The following is a 20270-nucleotide window of genomic DNA, read 5'->3' as shown; positions in this document are numbered from 1 at the left end:
GTGTTCAAAGCTTTCACAGATTTTGTTCATGTACACATTCAATGAATGTCTGTTCAGGGTTCTCAGCGCCAGATAGCTGGGATGCTTGAAAATGTTGAATATACATGCATCGCAGGAGTACATGTTGTCTGACTTCTATGAATTGGAACAGCACGCAGAGGTGATTATAATAGTAAGGATTGTTCACATAGGTAGGGATTTGTGGGATGTGGCACTTTGATCATGTAATGTATGTTGCACATCTGTTTTTCTGCCATTGCATTATATCTACACTCTGACACATCACTGCCAGGTTCTTGAAAAAGGTTTGAAACACCCCTTTATTTCAGTGTCATACGTACCGCTCCCTTCTCCGGCCTCTTGTTACATTTTGTCTAAGAAATGGCCATTACTCATTCTCACATGTAATCAGTTTGAGCTCAAACTATAGCTTCAGAAGGGTAACATTGAGTTCTGTATGATTTAGCTAGTATGTATTTCGATCGTAGTCAGCTAACACATTTTAGCTATATGTCTGAAAGTACTTGCTCAGAAAGAATTTCTGCTAAGGTCAAAAATGATTTAAGATTGCTTTTTTCCATTCAGAAGCCCACTCTTTCAGAGGATGTCAGCTGCTAACTTTTTTCACATTTGCTCAATCAACACCCATTTTGAAGCTCAGTCAGCACAAATAGAATATTATGGGAGAACTGCAGAATACTAGCAAATTCTCAGTTACAGGTAGCATCATTGTGTATCAGTTTCCTGGTGCCTCAGTAGAGCTATAAACTCTGGAAATCTGTACAGCGAATCTTAGAGTCATCTACACTAGCACCTTTGTTGGCAAAACTTCTGTCACTCAGGATGAACAAACTTCCTCTGAGCTACATAAGTTTTGCTGGCATAATCACTCGTGTTCACAGCACTGAATGAGAAGGAGATTGTCTCCTGCCAACACAGCTACCCCCATTTGTTAAGCTTATTTTATCATGTCAACAACGAAGTGTTGTCCCATCAACATAATGTAACTACAGTGGCATAATTACCAATATAGCCATGCCACTGTAAGTTTGTAGGCATGGCCTTAATGGTAGTATCTCTCTCTCCATGTGAGATCAGTAGGTCACTTGTACTGTTTTAGTAACTAGCTTTTAAATATTCCTTGGGAGCCTAATGGAGCCATGATAGTTGAGGTCTAAGTTGTGTAACCCTTGTCAATGCTCAGTAGTATCTTGTTCTTCAAAAAGCCACAATGGGATGGCTTTCTCTGTGCGAAGGCTCCATGGAGAACTGATTTCACTGGGACTACTTGCACAGAAAGTTAATATTCAATTAATAGGTTGTGATTACCCATGGTAAAAGATAACACATTCTTTCCTTTTCCTGTTAAACTAGCATTATTTTAATAAGTAATTAATGCATAAATAAACCAGCCAATTTAGATTAAGGCCGAGGCTTCATTCTTTACTTTCTTTTGTGGTTGCAAGTGAGTATTGCAGATCAGAGAGGGTCGTGTTAAGATGCCTCAGATCTATTGCTCATTTTGCATTGTTTGTTCTTGATATCAAGTTGCATCATTGGTTCTCTGTGTATTTTCACAATTTGACTGGTGTTTTTTATTTTTGTCTTCACAGTGTTCTGAAGAAGATATCGCTGATAAACTTGGTATGGACATCTCTGCGACAGAAGCAGTACATATAGCTAATCCCAAAACAGCAGAATTTCAGGTGAGTACTTTAACTTCAGGTCTAATTGTTACACTACCAGCTTCTCTAAACACCCACCAATCAGCGAGGTAGTGTGACAAAAATACGTTTAAAGCCTGAAATTTGGGAGGGACCTTAAATATAAAAAGGAAAGGAAATACATAAAATATGGTGGTCATTTCTAATGCAGTTATAAGTCGGTAGAGTGATTATACATATGTAAAATATAGCTCATTCAGTTACTTCTACGAGTCCAGTTTTGTCCCTTTTGTTTTTAGTGATAGTTTAAACAGTGTAAATTTAGTGAAGAGCCACTCAGTGGAAGTAGGTGAGACAAAATTGTGCCTGCTTAGTTTCAGTGATTTTCCACCTTTATATCTATTAAATCCTAAACAACTAAATGTTTGTCTGCTTGTGTAAGCAACATCCAGAGCAGTTAGTTACAGAATCCAATATTCGTAAGAGAGATCAAGTTTCCCTTCAAATATAGGTTAGTGAGTTGGCCTTGTGGAGAATCTAAGATTGTTATGAGGGTTTACATGAATAGTAAAGCCTAGTCACCTTCAGTCACTCTGAAAAACTGGGGCACTTTATTACGACTGTGTTTGAAGGCAAGACACAGTAACTGCATTTGGGGAAAAAAAACGGGCTGATGGTTAATTGCAATTAAATCATGTGATTAACTAAAACAAAATTAATCATGATTAATTGTACTGTAAATTAAAATACCAACTGAAGTGCATTAAATATTCTGAACTTATGCATTTTTAATATTGATTTCACTTACAACTCAGAATGCAGACTGATCAGCTGATATTACATATTATTTTTTACTACAAATATGTGCACTATAAAAATTATAAGCAAAATAAATAGTATTTTTCCATTCACTTCAAAAATCAAAACAACATAAGGCTTTAGTGCCTGCAAGTCTACTCAGTCTTACTTCTTGTCCTGCCAGCCACTAAGACAAACAAGTTGGTTTACGTTAACAAGAGTTCCTGCTGTCCTCTTCTTATTTATGGCATAATCGGAAATTGAGAACTGGTGGTCTCATGGCACTCTTTAAACAGTGTTGCAAGGTATTTCCTGCCAGATACGCTCAATATTTGTGCGCCCTTTCATGCTTCGTCCACCATTCCAAAGGACATGCTTCCAGGCTGATCATTTTGCTCCTTAAAAATATAATGCGTTAATTAGATTTGTGACTGAATTCCTTCAGGAATAATTGTATTGCTTCTGCTCTGTTTTACTTGCAGTCTGCCATATATTTAATGTTACAGCAGTTCTGGATAATGAGCTAGAACATGTTTGTTATAAGAATGCTTTCCAGCAGATTTGACAAAGCCCAAAAAAGGTGGACCAATGTCAGATTTTGAAAGATAGCTACAGTACTCGACTAAGGTTTAAAAATCTGAAGTGCCATCCCAAATCCAAGGGAGACAAGGTGTGAAGCATGCTTGCAGTAGTCCTAAAAGAGCTGCACTCTGATGTGAACACTACAGAATCTGATCTAACTAAAAATAAAATCAACTTGTTTGCTGGTGGCATCTGACTCATCTCTAAAGTTTTACATTGTTTTATTTTTGAATACAGGCTTTACTGGACACAATTCTACATTTTCAAGTTCAGCTTTCATGATAAAAGAGGCTGCACTACTGTACTTTTTTTGAGATGAACTGAAGAATACATTTTTTTGTTCTTTTCTGTGCAAATATATGAAATCAAAAATATAGAGTGAGCATGATACACTTGGTATTCTGTATTGTAATTGAAATCAATATGTTTTAAAATGCAGAAAACATCCAAAATGTTTAAAATAAATGGCATTTTATTGCTTAATATTGAGCTTAGTTGTGCTATTCAGTTTTTTGATTGTGCAACCCCTTGGAAATTGCACTAATGTGATTACCTATTTGTTTCCTTCTGTATCTGTCATAGGTATTTCCGGTTATCTGTCACTGTAGTCTCTCCATATATTTTAAGCAAAATAAGTGCAGTGTCTTACGATATCACATATGCATTTGACACAGCAGGTATATGGATGATTGTTCAGAAATCCTCTTAGTATTTACCTTCTTTATAAACAGGAATTGTCTTTGTAGGATTAAACTTGATATATTTATGTCCTTGTCAGCTTAAATTCAAACTTTCAAAATTAACTTTAAATCCATATTTTATCTTCTCTGGCTGCCACCTTCCCCAGTCCCTTTGCTGCTACTTTTGCACTACTCATCAGTCATCTGGCTGGTGTCTTGAATTCTTAAGGTGGAGTCACAGCTGGCCCACAAATAAATAGCTTTCAGTTGTCCATTATGTACACACTTCTGCAGAACAAAGGAGCTGCTGGGCTCCTAGCCTAGATCCTCTATACTGGAGCAAGAACCCCTTGAGCTCACATCAGTGGCAATGAGAAGTGGAAGAGGCATCCCATTCTGTAGGCATTCTCTTGCTTAAAAATTCACAAGGACACTTGCAACATAATACAATCCTTGAAAATGTAGCTGATGATACATGTCACATTGCACTAAAACATTAATGAACTAAAATAATTCATTCGAGAAATTTTCGGTCTATATATTTGGAAACAGTGTTACCTTGTAGTTAGAGCCAGGACTGCAAATAAAAAGTCCTGAACGTTTTATTTCTTGCTGTATTGTGGATGTACGGTACAAACTCAGATAAGCTACTGAAGTGTTCTGTGCCTTGGTTCCCCTGCAAAATGTGGATGTGAATGTTTGTGCACATTCACAAGATGTTTTGAGATCCTTGGGTAATAAGTGAATAAAACCTACATTGTCAGGTTTAATAATTCTAAAATAGACAGGAACTGCCAGAAGGATTGATCATTTCATCTGGCTATTTTAAAACTAAGTCCAAATAAGCAAAACCAGAAAAGACAAGACATGTATGTAACTAGCAACCTGACCCTTTGTTTCCCATGTGTAATGTCGTGTTTGACCTGTAGGTGGCACGTACCAGCCTCCTGCCTGGCCTCTTGAAGACCATTGCTGCTAATAAGAAGATGCCTTTGCCTCTGAAACTTTTTGAAATTTCTGACATTGTCATAAAAGATTCCTCTAGAGGTAAGAGCACCGCACTGAACACATTAGAGGTTTTTCATATACTCTGTGCAAGAGTTCATGATTTTCTGACAGCCCTGGCTTGCTCTGTTTTAAGTGATGCTGTTTTAAGAGGTGCTGTTTCTATAACTTTGTTTGTATTGAAACAAGGTCCTACAGTGCTGTTGGTTTTAATTTTTATAGTATCCAACCCTTTAGCTGCTTCAGTCTTCATCCTTCAGGGAATATTGTGCCCAACTTCATGGGCGAATATCTCAAGAAATGCTTATTTAATGCATAAATGGTAATAGTGGATAAATCTCTGTTCATCAAATAACATTACAAGTCTGGTGCAGTGTTATTTAGTGCCCTAGAGAAATGATGGTTGTGAGACTGGGACTCTCTCCTCTCTCGAGGTGCGCACATCCACGCTTGATTTGTGTACCCTAACAATTGCTGCTTCTTTAGTCCAACCAACATGATTCTTTATTGACCTTAGTTAGGCAGATTGCTCTTTTTGGTTGTAATGCTTACAAATGAACAGCAATGTTCCCTCTAATCTTTTCCATCCATGTGCGGAATAAATTTTTTGACCTACAACAAGGTATGTGTGAATGTGCACAACTGGTAGAAAGAAGAACCCTGGCTGTGGGCTTTCTGCTAATCAGCTGGGCAGCATTTGAAAATCTTTTGAATGGTCACACAGGGAACATTGCTTAGCATCCTTTTTACTACTGGTGAGGTGGATTGTGTGGATAAGCCCACTGTGTCACTTTCAGGGAGGTGGGTCACATATCATAGACTACAGATTCCAAAGTCTTGGTTTGTTCCACAGAGAGAACTAAGTAGGTAGGAGATCAGTAGGAAAAGCTCAGATCATAACCTTCTTGCCTGCCCATCAGGATCCAGGGCATAGTAAGTTTGCCAGTGAGGATTTGCCACTCATCACACAACAGCTCAGACCAAGCTACAGAAGTTGGATCTGATAATTGCAATGGTATCTTAAAATCCCTCTCGCACATCTTCACTTGGGACAACCTTTGCGTGTGCTGAGATCTCGATGGGAGGTGGTAAGGCATCTCATGCTGAACAAGTACATCTCATGTTCCGAGGGCCTCAGACATAGAAGAAAATCCCATGGGATAATACCAACAAATATGCAGAATTATCGGTAACTTTTTGTTCCTTTTGGGAATTTAATAAAAAGTAATTATATGACCCAACAGCTTTGTCTGTTTATGTGCTCTTCTGAGGAACCCACCTCCTCCGCTGCTCACACAATAGCTAATGGCTCCTTTTCCACTGTAATAGACAGGTAAACTATGCTAGATCAGTACTGGAGCTGCACACACCCTCCCCTTGTATAAATGGGTTTCTTGCAAGCTTATTGCTGTTTCTTCGTGAAGCCTGGGACAAGTGTGCCAGAACCAAACCAAACAAACAAAAAATAAATAAATAAAAGCTTGGTGTTATAAAATTCCCACACAGCTATCAAATCATCTTGTGAGTATGTTCCTGTTTCATGCAAGAGGCTGAGTGACACACACCTCCTGTAATATCTTGCTGCAGGTTTATATTTTAAATAGCCAAAGCAGCCAGTTCATATTTCAAGAATTTTAATGGGATTTTGCCTGATTGAAGGGGTCTGTCTGCAGGATCAGGGCCTAAGACAGCATAATTTTTATTTAGAAAATATATAAAAGCTCTGAAAACTCTAAGGGAACGGGCGGAGATTTAAATTAAATTGAAAAAAATCAAACAAGTTACTGATGGTAGCTTGTTGTGGGGGAAAGGTTATATGGAGCTAGTTCTCTGCTGGCAAGGCCTTCTGTGCTGAGTTGCAACTCAGAAAAATTTTACCACTTCATAATGAAAAGTATTGATACTAACTTTACATAGGCTATGTCTACACGTGCCCCAAACTTCGAAATGGCCACGCAAATGGCCATTTCGAAGTTTACTAATGAAGCGCTGAAATGCATATTCAGCGCTTCATTACCATGCGGGCGGCAGCGGCGCTTCGAAATTGACGCGGATTGCCGGCGTGCGTCTCGTCCACACGGGGCTCCTTTTCGAAAGGACCACGCCTACTTCGAAGTCCCCTTATTCCCATCAGCTCATGGGAATAAGGGGACTTCGAAGTAGGCAGGGTCCTTTCGAAAAGGAGCCCCGTCTGGACGAGACGCCCGTTGGCAATCCGCGTCAATTTCGAAGCACCGCTGCCGCCCGCATGCTAATGAAGCGCTGAATATGCATTTCAGCGCTTCATTAGTAAACTTCGAAATGGCCATTTGTGTGGCCATTTCGAAGTTTGGGGCACGTGTAGACACGGCCATACAGTAGCAGAAATTGGTTCTCTGGTTTCAGCTTTAAATGGTTTGTTTAACCTATTTGGTGTCTAAAAACAAAGGTTTACATAAAATATAAACAAAAGGGCAAGTAAATTGCTTTGCTTTGTTGATGGACTTAATTTGTGGTTTGCTTTTAAAAAATTGCCAAGAAAAATAAGTATATTTTGCAACCATGCAGACTCTTTATTAAAAGCAGACAGTTCGGTGAGCTCTTTACCTGTTGGGCAGGGAGGTTTCCAGCATGTGCAAAACATGGTACAGATGGCAGAATAGTTTTAGCATTCTTTGTAACTGCTGTAGAGATTATTTATGTTGGGACAGAAAGAGTATGACTTCTGCTTGCATGAAATGTACTGGTTAAATAAATTACTGCTGTTTCATGGGTTCTCACTGTAGATCTTTTAAGCTTCCACTTACACAACTGGTTGCTTAACAGTATTATAAAAGCCCCACTTTACAGTGTATGTTAAATTTAGCAATAATCATTGTTGTACATTAAAGATAATTTGAGATAACAATTCCTGCATATTTGGATAGTACCTGGTACAGTTTGAGAATTACCAGATAGTAAAATTGTTTTTAGTTATATATTTTTTGTAAACCTGCTAAATATGTCTTTGCCAGATTAATTTTCAGGTCTTAAATCTAAATGTGCCATGGTTCTTAGTTTCAAAGGGAAAAAAAGGAATGGGAAATCAGCAATAGGTCTGTAAATATTAAAGAATATGGGGTGATTGTCTTCATACAGAGTAAGATTCCCTATAGTACTGTTATCAGTCTAATTTAATTTTACTATCTCACATTTCTGGCACGAAAAATTTCCAGTTAATTTAAAGAGTACAGATCAGAAGAGCAGAGACACTCTCTCCAAATGTGAAGTAGTCATTTGTATGCAAACGAAGATAGCCGTAAAAATGCATTGTTCTTTAATAAAAATATCAGTACACCACTCAGTTTTCCTAAGGTGAACAGAACATACGTCTCTTCACAACGTATCGTACGCAGATGTTGACTTCCTAAATTTGGAGGGAGGGAGGGAGGGAGGGAGTGTGAGTGTGTGTCCCTATAGTGCTCTGCAGCCTTTAAAAAGTTGTATAGAACATTCTTACTGGTTGCTCTTCTCTGGAGCTATTACTGTGTCATTGCAGCTATGAATTCATGTTACAGCTGACACAGAAACATCACATCCTCTTTCACCACAATGTCAATACATATTTTACAACCCCAATCTCCTGCAAAAAAAAAAAAAAAAAAAAGTTCCCTCTGACAAATGACTAATGGAATTTAGCAAGTCTTCAGTAGTCTGCCTTTAGCATGGTTGAGATAAATTATGAGTGCAATTGAAGTTTGCATACATTTTCTTGCAGGCCTTACTTTGATTCTCTATGAACCACACGTTTCTGTGAAATTCATTGTGGGATAAGTGTTTAACTGAGCAGGTGTGCTCTTTCAAAATATATCTTTTTCTAACCCCTCTTAAGTTACTAGGGGGCGGCATGTACCACTGTTTTATCTTTTGGTGGGTTTTTTTTTTTTGGCTCTCAAAGTCCTAGCCAGCTGCCCATCCTTCAAATTATTGTAGAGCAGTACTTCGAAGTCAGTGAAATACATATATAATTTAGGCTGACATATTTGGCTGGCTCACAGAGTTGTTTCATGACATGACACAAGGGCCTCTCTTAAATGAGTTACAAAGAACTGAGGCATTTCCAACAAATCCTAGCTTTGGCATAAAGTTCCGAATGCTTTTTTCCTGGAGTGTGTGGTGTGGTGCTTGAACTTCCTGTGATATAATGCACTGACTCTCTGAAAGGCAGATCTTTACAGTACTTCCAAAGCTGGAAAGAGTTGAGTGAACACAAAGTGTACTCATTAGTTAAGGTGTATACAGTGAGTTTGAAAATGTTTAAGAAATTAAATTTAAGAATTTGAAATATTTTTAGCATGATTTGCTTTTTGTTCAGCGTAATGATGTGAGGAATTGCCTTGGTAATAGTGAAGTAAAATTCAACCTTTTATTGCTGTGGTTTCTAATAGTACCTACAGTATGTGAAACACTGTACAAAAAGAGGAACTAGGCAGAACTGGGGCTCAAAAACAAATCAGTATCTTAGATGCCTATATACAAATGCAAAAAGCATGGGTAGTAAGCAGAAAGAACCTGAAATCCTAATAAACACAACTATGATATAAATGGTATCACAGAAACTTGGTGGGATAATGCTCATGATTTGAAAGTTGGTGTAGAAGGGTACAACTTACTCAGGAAAGACAGGCAAGGTAAACAGGGAGGAGGTATTGCCTTATATTTCAAAAATGTGCCCACCTGGACTGAGGTGGAGATGGATGCAGGAGACAGACATGTTGAAAGTATCTGGGTTAAGTTAAAAGAGGTAAAAAATCCAAGGGTGATGTTGCGAGAGGGGTCTACTACAGACCACGTAGCCAAGTAGAAGAGGTGGATGAGACTTTCTCTAAATGATTAAAAAAAATTATCCAAAACACAGGACTTGGTGGTGGTGGAGGAGTTAACTAGCCAGACATATGCTGGGAAACTAACATAGCAAGGCACAGAATATCCAGAAAGTTTTTGGATTGCAAGGATAACCATTTTTTTTGTTTCAGAAGGTGGACAAAGCTATTGGGGGAAGCAGTTCTAGATTTGATTTAGCAAATAGGGAGGAACTCGTTAAGAATTTGAAAGTAGAAGGTAGCTTGGGAGAAAGTGACCATGACATCAGAGTTCATGATTCTAAGCAATATTGAAAGGGAGAACAGCAAAACAGAGACGATGGATTTCAGAAAAGCAAATGTTGGTAAACGCAGAGAACTGGTAGGTAAGGTCCCATGGGAAGCAAGATTAAGAGAAAAAACAACCTGAGGAGAGTTGGCAGTTTTTTTCAAAGGGACATTATAAAGGGCCCAAAAGCAAACTATACTGCTGCACAGGAAAGCTAGAAACTATGGTAAAAGACTGCCTTGGCTTAGCCAGGAGGTCTTGCATGATCTCAGAATCAAAAAGGAGTCATGTAAAAAGTGGAAAGTAGGAGAAAATACAAAATATATATAAAAAGCAAATGGTGCGTGTAGGCAGGGACAAGATTTGAAAGGCCAAGGTACAGAACGAGCTCAAATTAGCTGGAGACATAGGATTATAAGATGTCATTTTATAAATATATTAGAAGCAAGAGGAGGACCAAGGACAGAGTAGGTCCACTACTCAGAGAGGAGGGAGAAACAATATCAGGAAACTTGGAAATGGCAGAGGTGCTTAATGACATCTTTGTTTTGGTCTTCACCAAGAAGGCGGATGCAGAAATGCCTAACATAATGCATGCTAGTGGGAGGGGGGTAGGTTTAGATGATAAAATACATAAAAAAGTTAAAAATTACTTGTCTTCAAGTCACCAGGTCCTGGTGCAATGCATTGTAGAATACGCTCCATCCCTTGTTAAATGAGTACTTCACTTACAAGTACTCGCTTAAATGAGGGACACATTTACTTACCGTAGTTCACTCTACAAGTGAACTCCCCCCGCTAATACGAGGCTAATCCCCTCCCCCTGGTTCCAACCTACCCTAGTCTGACCCCACACGTCCACCCCTCGCTGGCCCCGCAGCCGCTACCCGTGGCAGTCTGACCCCCCCACACTTCTGCCTGCCTGCAGCAGCCTGACCTCCCCCACCCCCGTGGCAGCCTGACCCCCACCGGCCCTGCAGTGCCTACCCATGGCAGCCTACCCCGCACACACACTGGCCTCATGGCAGCCTGACTCCCGCCCTCTGCCAGCCCTGTGGCAGCCTGATTTCCTCCTCTCCCCCGCCTCCCCGCTGGCCCCACAGTAGCCTGATTCCTGCCCTCTACCAGCCCTGCGGCAGCCTGACCCCCGTTGGCCCTGCTGCATCCTGGGCCCTGCCCTCTGCTGGCCCCATGGCAGCCTGACCCCCTCCCCAGCCACTGGCCCAGCAGCAGTCTTAACCCCTGCCAGCCCTGCAGACTGGCCACACAGCAGCCTGGCCCCTGCCGGACCACACACCCAACTTTCAACAGCCTGAGCGCCCCCCGCCCCCCTGACCCCACCGGTCATCAGGTTTTAAGCCTCCCTCCCACTCATGGCCCTAAACTGCCCCCAGCCTTTAAACGCCCCCCACCCCCACCCCAAGGTTCACTTACCTTCCAAAAGCAGCACGACTTGCTGCCACTCCTTTGCGAGATCTAGGAACCAATCGGACTTTTACAGGTATTCTAATGAGAATTTTGTGTCTTTCTTAGGAGTTTTCGCCTACGAGCGCAAAGTTGGGAAATAATTGTGCTCGTAGAGCGAGGGATGAGTGTACTTAAGGAGTTGATAGAGGAAGTTTCTGAGCCTTTAACTGTCACCTTTGAAAAGTCCCAAAGTCAGGAGAGATTTAACATCTGTTCCGGGAAATATTATGGATCAAATAATTAAGGAATTCATCTGCAAACATCTGGATAAAAATAAGGTGATAGGTAACAGCCAGAATGGATTTGTAAAGAACAAATCATGCCAGATCAATGTGATAGCTTTTTTTGATAGGCTAAGAAGCCTTGTGGATAAGGGAGAGGTGGTGGATGTGGTATACTTAGACTTTAGTAAGGCATTTGACATGGTCTTGCATGATCTTTTTTATCAATAAGCTAAGCAAATACAAATTAGATTGGGCCACTGTCAGGTGGGTGGATAACTATTCTCAGAGAGTAGTTATTAATGGTTCGCAGTCACACTGGCAGGGCATAATAAGTGGGGTTCCACAAGGATCTGTTTTGGGACCAGTTCTACTCAATATCTTCATCAACGATTTAGATATTGGCATAGAGAGTATGCTTATTAAGTTTGCATATGATGCCATGCTGGGAGGGGCTGCAACTGCTTTGAAGGATAGGCTCATAATGCAGAATGATCTGAACAAAATGGAGAAATGATCTGAGGTAAACAAGATGAAGTTTAATAAGGGCAAATGCAAAGTACTCCACTTAGGAAGAAACAATCAGCTTCATATATATATAATGGGAAGCAACTGTCTTGGATGGAGTACTGCGGAAAGGGAGTTAGGGGTCATAATGGACAACAAGCTTAATATGAGTCAACAGTGTGATGCTGTTGCCAAAAAAGCAAACATGATTCTGGGATGTATTAACAGGAGTGTTGTGAGCAAGGCAAGTCATTCTTCTGCTCTTTTCAGCACTCACTAGGCCTCAATTGGAGTATTGTGTCCAGTTCTGGGCACCAGATTTCAAGAAAGATGTGGAGAAATTGGAAAACGTCCAGAGAAGAGCAACAAGAATGATTAAAAGTCTAGAGAACATGAGCTATGAGGGAAGACTGAAAGAACTGGTCTTGTATAGTTTAGAAAAAAGGAGATTTAGAGGGGACAATGTAGCAGTTTTCAAGTACCTCAAACGAAGAGGGAGAAGAATTGCTCTCTTTATCCTCTGAGGGTAGGACAAGGACCAATGGGCTTAAACTGCAGCAAGAAAGGTTTAAATTAGACATTGAGAAGAATTTCCTAACTGTCAGGGTAGTTAAACACTGGAATAAGTTACCTAGGGAGGTTGTTGAATCTCAGTTGCTGGAGATACTTAAGAGCAGGTTAGGCAGACACCTATCGGGGATGATCTAGATGGTGTCTGGTCCTGCCAACAGGGCAGGGTACTGGACTTGATGACCTCCTGAGGTCCCTTCCAGTTCTAGTGTTCTATGATTCTATGAAAAGGCATCGTCACAAAGCTTGTTTTCTGGAAGAACAAAACAGACAAAGGGAAGGGGACAGAGGAAGAAATAAACAAGGTTTTCTACGTATCTTGTTTAAATATGATATATGTATATGCACGTTATTCTACATCAGAGGGGTAGCCGTGTTAATCTGGATCTGTAGCAGCAACGAAGGGTCCTGTGGCACCTTATAGACTAACAGAAAAGTTTAGAGCATGAGCTTTCGTGAGTTAACTCACTTCTTCAGATGCTGGTTATTCTGCATGGCACTGATAGTTACATGGGCCTCAGCTGTGTTCTAACTGGGTTGCAGGTTGAGAAACATGGCACTAGATTGTCAGCTTGTTCCTTTGTAAATATGTTCTGAAGACTTGAATGACTTTTGGTCCATAAGAACAAGCTGTGATCTTGCCTGTAAGCTTTGTTCTTTAATGCTGTACTTTGGACACCTAGTAACTGAGATTTTACATGCTTTTTGTCATTTACTGGGCTATGGTACAGTAAAAGTGGGTTTGCTTTAATGCCTGAGTTCTTGTTTGTTGATATTAACCACTTGGAGTTTGTCCAACATGTGGCAAGGTTTCTCCTTGTTGAGTTTAGGCTCGTTATAGAATAAGGAGACACGGGTCTCCCAGGATCTGTGGAGTACAGACCAGGTACGCTGCTTGCAGCTGTGATTGCCATCAGTTCACTACTTTGTATTAGAAGAAAAGCGACTGTGAAGAAACAGGTTCAGACAGTAGTTTGATAACTTATAGCCATATCAAATCAAAATTCAGGAGACGTACTCTGAATTTTCTGAGGATTTATGAGTTTTGCTGTCTTCATGAATCATCTAATGTGATTGACGTTAAGTCTACCTTGGTTCCACTTTTATTGAGGAGGCATTTGAAAAAAAAATTAGGCGTTCACACTGCTGGTACTCCAAGACTTGAATGATTTTTGTCCTCTTTCATCTTTTTCTCAAGCTATTTAGTGCTTGAGTCTGGTAGAGATCTTGGAGCAATCTGAGCTTGGAAACTTTTTTTCTTTTGTGAGCCCATCAGGACACTTGAACAATAGCTTTTTTTTTTGTTTTTTGGATTTTTTGTTTGTTTTTAATCTTTCAATCTCCATTTGTTAGAGAATTTCTCAAGAATCCCTCCACCTAAATGCTTCAGGGGGCCTTCACACTGATGCTCTTCCCACTCCAAGAGATATAGTAGGATCACTGGGGACAGCTCCTTCATGCCCATAGCTAGGTCATTTGGGGCTGGTAAGATGGTATTAGAATTACCCTCCAACTGAATTCTCGCTGCCATGTTTGACAAAAGCAATATGGGTAGAAAGGGATGGAAAAAGCTGGCTGGCTTCAGCTTGGCTCTAGTGTTAAGGCTGCTAGTTCTTGATCCCAAAATCTTGTGAAGAGGTGTGAACCTCTAGTATTCTCTCAAGACTTGGCAAGCTTGTCATGTAACCACATATTATTTGTATATGGTCAAGTGTTGTCACACGTTCCGTCAAAAATGCCCTGACATAGGTAGTGGCCCACCTTTTTGATTGTAGAATCATAGAGAATAGTGGAATTCTAGGGGTGGAAGGGACCTCAGGAGGTCAGTTAGTCCAACCCCATGCCTCAGGCAGGATCAGCCCCATCTAAATCATCCTAGCCATGACTATGTCAAGCTGGGACTTAAAAACCTCTAGTGATGGAGATTTCACCATGTCTCTTAGTCACATATTCCAGTCCTTCCCCCACCCTCCTGGTGAAGTAGTTTTTCCTAATATCCAACCTACACCTCCCCCTCTGTGACTTCAGACTATTGCTCCTTGTTCTGCCATGCGTCACCATTGAGAACAGTCTCGCTATCCTCTTTAATGCCCCCTTTCAGGAAGTTGAAGACTTTTATCAAATTGCCCCCCAGTCTTCTCTTCTGCCAACTAAATAAGCCCAAATCCCTCAGCCTCTCCTCATAGGTCATGTGCTCCAGCCCCCTTATGATTTTTGTAGCCCTCCACTGAACCCTCTCCAATGCATCCACATTCTCTCTGTACTGCGGGGGCTGGAATGGTGCTGTCTGTTATCAAGTCTACTCAAATATCTTAATCACTAACTTCGCTATACAAGCATATCACCTGTTGCAAAAAGATGGATTAAGTGGAAGATGAGCATCTTGATTGTCCTAGAAGATTCCAGCCAACACTGTATATGTCTTTGTGTACCAAGCCATCAATGCAAAGATCAAGATGACAGTTGAAATTGATAAAGAAGAAGGAGGTAATGAAAAGCAGGATGCTTGGAGAGTTGGCCTGCTGCCTACCTAGCATAAGTGCTTTTAAAAATAACTTTTGTCTTTTGTAGTTGCTATGGGTTTCTTTTATTTAATTTTTTTAACTCATCAGCCTTAAATTACATTGACATTTAAATGCTAACCTAACATTACTAAAAAAGATAATTATTTTTTTCATTTTGTGAACTTCATTTAATTATGTTTTACATTTTTCTGAGTTAAAATAATTCAGTTAAGTTAGTTTTTGTAATTACATATGAGAATCTACCTTAGCCCTCAGAAGACTGTGTGTAAAAGATATAGTCATTTCTTTTTACTATTGTTAGTGTTCTAATAATTTTTTCAAGAACATTGACCATATTTGACATTTCTACTCCAACTCATCTGATGAAGTGGGTTTTACCCACGAAGCTTATGACCTAATAAATTTGTTCATCCCTGAGTGCCACAGGACTGCTAGTTTTGTTTTGTTTTTTCTGTTGTCCATGTTTCTTAGAAAATGGGCTCCAGTCCTGATGTTCTGTGGTTCCTCTGATGTCTCGAGCATCTTGTGATCTCTCCCATTGAGTATTTGTGGATACTGAATGAAAGGCACGAGGGGAAAAGCATGTATAGAGTTCTTGTGTGATCTCCATTTTTATTTCCTCCTTCCTTTGAATTAGATTTTGCAGTACAATGGGTCTTTATAAATAACTATAATTTAACTTTGAAGGCTTATAAAAACATTTTCTCCAGAAGGAGGAGCATGAAGGCAACCCTCCTCCCCTTTTAAAGGAGAAAAGATGAACTTTAAAGGGAGAAGAGCAGAATTTGACCAGTAGACTAAATGTTGGAATACTCTCTACAATATGAAAATATCCTCAGAGCTTGTGTGGTACTGTACAAATTATCAGGCTGTAGCTCGGGGTTTTTTTGGGAGCAAATTATCTGCTTAAAAACAGGACAAGCTATTGAAGACAGGTTTATACCGCAGAGCCGTGGCTGACAAATACATAATTACTTCACTGCCCCAAGAGATGGAATCTTGTGTTGGTGAGAGAGTATCTCCCATCAACATAGAATCTGTATGGGCAATACTTAGGTCTCTGTAACTTGCATCACACAGTTGGGTGTCTTTTTCACTTTCCAAGCAATGTAGGTTAGATCAAATAAAGCAATAGTATAGACAAGCCCACAGAGAACTCTTCTAAGACCCAGCATTGGCATAGCCACCCAGGAAGTCCCACTCTTGGCATACTCAGCAAAAGGATTTCTGCTGAGTGCACTCTAAGGAGTGCCTTGAATTTCAGCAGATGTGAATTGACAGATGGTGAGAAGACATGTATTATTGTTTTCCTCTCAAAAAATTAAAAGCAGAATTCTGAACTAGTTGATTATTTTGAGTTCTGTTACCAGTGTTTACTTTGCAAGATATTTCTCCTTGCCACAATCTCTTTCCATTTCTTTCCTAATAAAGTACAATATTTAAATCTATTCAGTATGATTTTCCAACTAATGGGAGACCTCTGGGTTCAAGCATGACCAGTGCCTGTAATCAGCTCCCCACAGTGTGAGATGGATGCTTCTCTGAGAGGCCCAGTCTCTTTCCCCCCGAAGATATAGATATGTTTGTACCCAACTAAAAAGTGATGCAAAGAGGAAGGCTAAACATATGACAAACCCCAGAAAGTACAACTGTTTGTTTCTTCCGCAGATGTAGGTGCCAGGAACCAGAGGCATCTCTGTGCCATTTACTACAACAAGAATCCTGGGTTTGAGGTCATCCATGGCTTGCTGGATAGAGTCATGCAGCTGTTAGCTGTGCCACCAAATAAAGAGTGCGGCTATCTAATCAAGGCAGCTGAAGGTAAGAGGTGGAACATGAAGAGGGACCTATTCAGGAGTCCTATGATCCCACTGCTATGAGGATTTACCTTTATATTGCCATTAACTGTTGACACTACAGTAGAAGAGTTGTTTTGATTGCATGTTGCCGTGTTGCAAAATACTGTGGTACAAATAGGACTTTGTGTTCTCACTGTTTCTTACCTGTTAAGGAATGGAATAAATATTTCCTCCACCCTACCCCTCTCCGGTGAGTATTTTAGCCAACTTCTGTTGTGGTAATAATAGTGCCATGGATATCTCTTAAATGAATAAGCTTCCTATGCATAAGAATATGCTCTTCACAATGAGTTAATTCATCAGTTTAAGTATGAGATCTCAGTTTACTGAATGAGTTTTAATAAACTCCAGGTACCTGCTGCTTTCCCATTGACTAGGAGAGTCAGGAAAGAAACAGAAGATGACTTGTTACTTCTAATATTCTAACTTAGAACTTTATGATGGCGCTAGAGTTGCTGTAGAAGTGTGCTGCTTTCTAGACTAATGAACTTGCTGCTGTATTTATAATTGATCTGCTGCTTCTTTGTGCCAGATTAGTTACATGTAGGGGACTGGACATGGAATGCTCATTATTCTTTCTGTATGTGTGCGTGTATGCACATGAGAGAGGGGTGTGCTCACAAGCAGATGGGGTTGGGCTGTAACCTCTGTGAACGCAAATCACTGAAGACCCCCTCTAGTTGAGAGAGATGACAGCTGCGCATCCACAATCCCCTTGCTTCTACTCCAGTACATCATCTTCCACTTCTGTGCTCTCTTGGCCACGCATCTCCTATAGAAACTGTACTGGCCAAAGCTCCTGAAGAGCCTCTAGTTGCCCTCACTAAGTCTCCTTCTGTTTATAATACAGAAACCTCTGAAGTTAAATATTTCTAATAGAACCATGTTCCTGAATTGTTTGGCTCTGGAGCATGCATTGAAAGGGCATTTGAAAGCTTCCAGAAGTTTTAAGAAAGTTTCCGGTTCAGAAAGCAATTATAAATTATAAGGAGAGTTTTGTACCTCTCTCTCTCCCTGTTGCCTCTTCCGCCATCTGCCATGTGTTAGTGGAGGGAGCTGTACACTCAATGCCGAGATGTCTACTCATCCTGATTGTATCCAGCTACCAGAATCTTCCAGCCTTACAACCTCTTTTACTTTTTCTTTGTCTTTCTGTCTGGCTTTTGAGACTGCTAAGAGCAGTTTAATTCCTTGATTGGCAAAATTAGAGAATGTACCTGAGGAAGCCCCCCCACTCCCGCAAACACTACATAAATATATCTTTACGGAGAACTTTACCTAAAACTTTCTCCTTGATGTATACCATCCAACATGCAAATCTCCAGTGTTGGAGAGGGGTTTTAATTAAATATGTGATTAAGATTAATCATGCACATCAGCATTTTAAGAATTCATAAACCATCTTGAACTTGCAGCAAGGTTGTCTCAGTGACCCAAATAGCATAGATGGTGATTGGAAATTTGATTTTTTTTTTCCTGGTAAATGTCCTGGTTTTGAATAAAAGCTATATGTGTTAAGTCCCAAGTATAGAACTATATATCTTAGGGCAGATTAGGATTGCAACATTCCCAGGGCAATGTTGTTTTAGGGACTGGTATCCCATATTCAGCCCTTGTTCCAAAGTATTTTCATTAGCTGGAAATGCATTTGCTGTCTGAATGACTGACTTTCTGGGCCAGGAATAAGCCTAGAACAGACTGAGATTGCTAACTTCTAGACATACTTTCCCATAGGAGTTGGAATCTCTTTGTTTCTCTGTTTCTTGCCTTGGAAATTTACTATAGAACTTTAATGGAGAATTGTTAATTGAGGATGATGATGACTTATCCCTTTTCCCCAGTGAACTGTTCATTGCTTCAGTGGGTTTTGCTTTCTTTTGCTTGTATTTGTGAGAGATTTAACGGGCCCCCAAGAACCAAAAAATCCTGGTAGTTCTTAAGAATTACTTCTGAAGCAAGGGCTAGCCAGCTTCATAAAAAAGCAGGAATCTATACCAAAAAAACCAAGAACAGGCAAGTCATCTGTTCCCCCCCACCCCCACCCTTAAAATGACACAATCAATAAGATGGAGGAAAACTAAGACTTTGAGGAGAGCAACTGTGATTGTGCCTACTCACCATTCATTAGTAGACAAGTATATGTGAGAGAATTTATGACTTCTGTCCAGCTTGAGGAGAAGTCTTAGCTCTGCATTGAAAGTGATTAATCAGAATCTATGTCCAGAACTCTAAAGCAATTTTGTTAGGTATGTATGTATAATTTTCTAGTTGTGTGGCAGCACTGACTATGACAATCCATGCAGCTCTTAGCGCTAATCCTTGATGAACATCTACATGCTTTCATTATTTAAATATTTTTTCTACATTTTACTAAGAAAGACTCTCATGTCATGCAGATTTCCGAAAGATTTGCTGGATGTAGGAGTGCAAAATACAGGAAGAGCTGGCTGTTGTCCAGTGAAACATAATGCGGAGAGTGCACCCCTCAGGTTGGCCATATGGCCCTGCCATCAGTCTGGTTTTTTTTCCCCATCAGGGTTAGGAGCAAGACTTCTAATTCCATTTGTAGGCTGGTATTTTCAAAGGATCCTTGGGGAGTTAGGTGTCTGACTCTGTATTAAATTTCAGTGGGAACTGAGTATCTAACTCCATTTGTTGCTTTTGAAAAATCAAACTGTGTTGGTTTTGGACAGACATATTGAAAGTGCTGATGTAATAGCTGGAAATATGTTTAAACCTCTTGTGTTTTGCACTGCACCCCTTTCCATGCACCTTGTCCGGGCACCTTGCAAAGGAAAAAGATTATAATAAAAAATTCTTCTTCAACATCTAATTAATTTCTTGATCCTGGTGTCAAATAGTATTCCTCATGCCTCCTCACTTAAAGGATACAGCAATGATCTCAGCACCCGCATAGTATTCTTCCTATCTGTTTATTCTGGATATACCTCATGAGTCAGTTAAGATTTGCTATGTACAACAGGCTGCAGAAAGTATGCAACTCTTGCAAGTGGACAAATAAAATCTCATTCTGTGTAGTTGAAAACCCTTCCCTCCTTCCTGTTTCCAGCGAGGTCCCAAAACTCCAAGAATGACTTGTAGATTCCGTTCAATTCTGACATTGGAGTTTAACCTTGGTAACGTTGCAGGTGGCTGCTATTCTGGTGCAAGAGTAGATGCCCCATCACTGTAGCAACTTACTTGAAAAGTCCTTGACTGTGAAGAAAGTTCGATGTCCAAGTAGCTTTTTTTACTTGCCTTTCACTCTGCCAGTTAAGCAGAT

The 20270-nt window shown here is 40.2% G+C and overlaps 1 protein-coding gene across 2 annotated transcripts in view; it reads left to right on the top strand.

Annotated features, from left to right (window-relative positions):
• Positions 1 to 20270, top strand: part of FARSB (phenylalanyl-tRNA synthetase subunit beta) — a 59169-nt gene that overhangs the window by 18392 nt on the left and 20507 nt on the right. For both annotated transcript variants that reach the window (XM_075004237.1, XM_075004238.1), the window contains exons 14-16: positions 1614 to 1706; positions 4654 to 4771; positions 16797 to 16949. In XM_075004237.1, coding sequence (XP_074860338.1) covers positions 1614 to 1706; positions 4654 to 4771; positions 16797 to 16949 — 364 coding nt within the window. The remainder of the gene's footprint in view (positions 1 to 1613; positions 1707 to 4653; positions 4772 to 16796; positions 16950 to 20270) is intronic.

This window comes from Carettochelys insculpta, chromosome 10 (genome assembly GCF_033958435.1).
Source record: "Carettochelys insculpta isolate YL-2023 chromosome 10, ASM3395843v1, whole genome shotgun sequence".
Taxonomy (NCBI): domain Eukaryota; kingdom Metazoa; phylum Chordata; order Testudines; family Carettochelyidae; genus Carettochelys; species Carettochelys insculpta.
The sequence above is the reverse complement of the archived record's forward strand: the minus strand, read 5'-3'. Positions and strand labels throughout refer to the sequence as shown.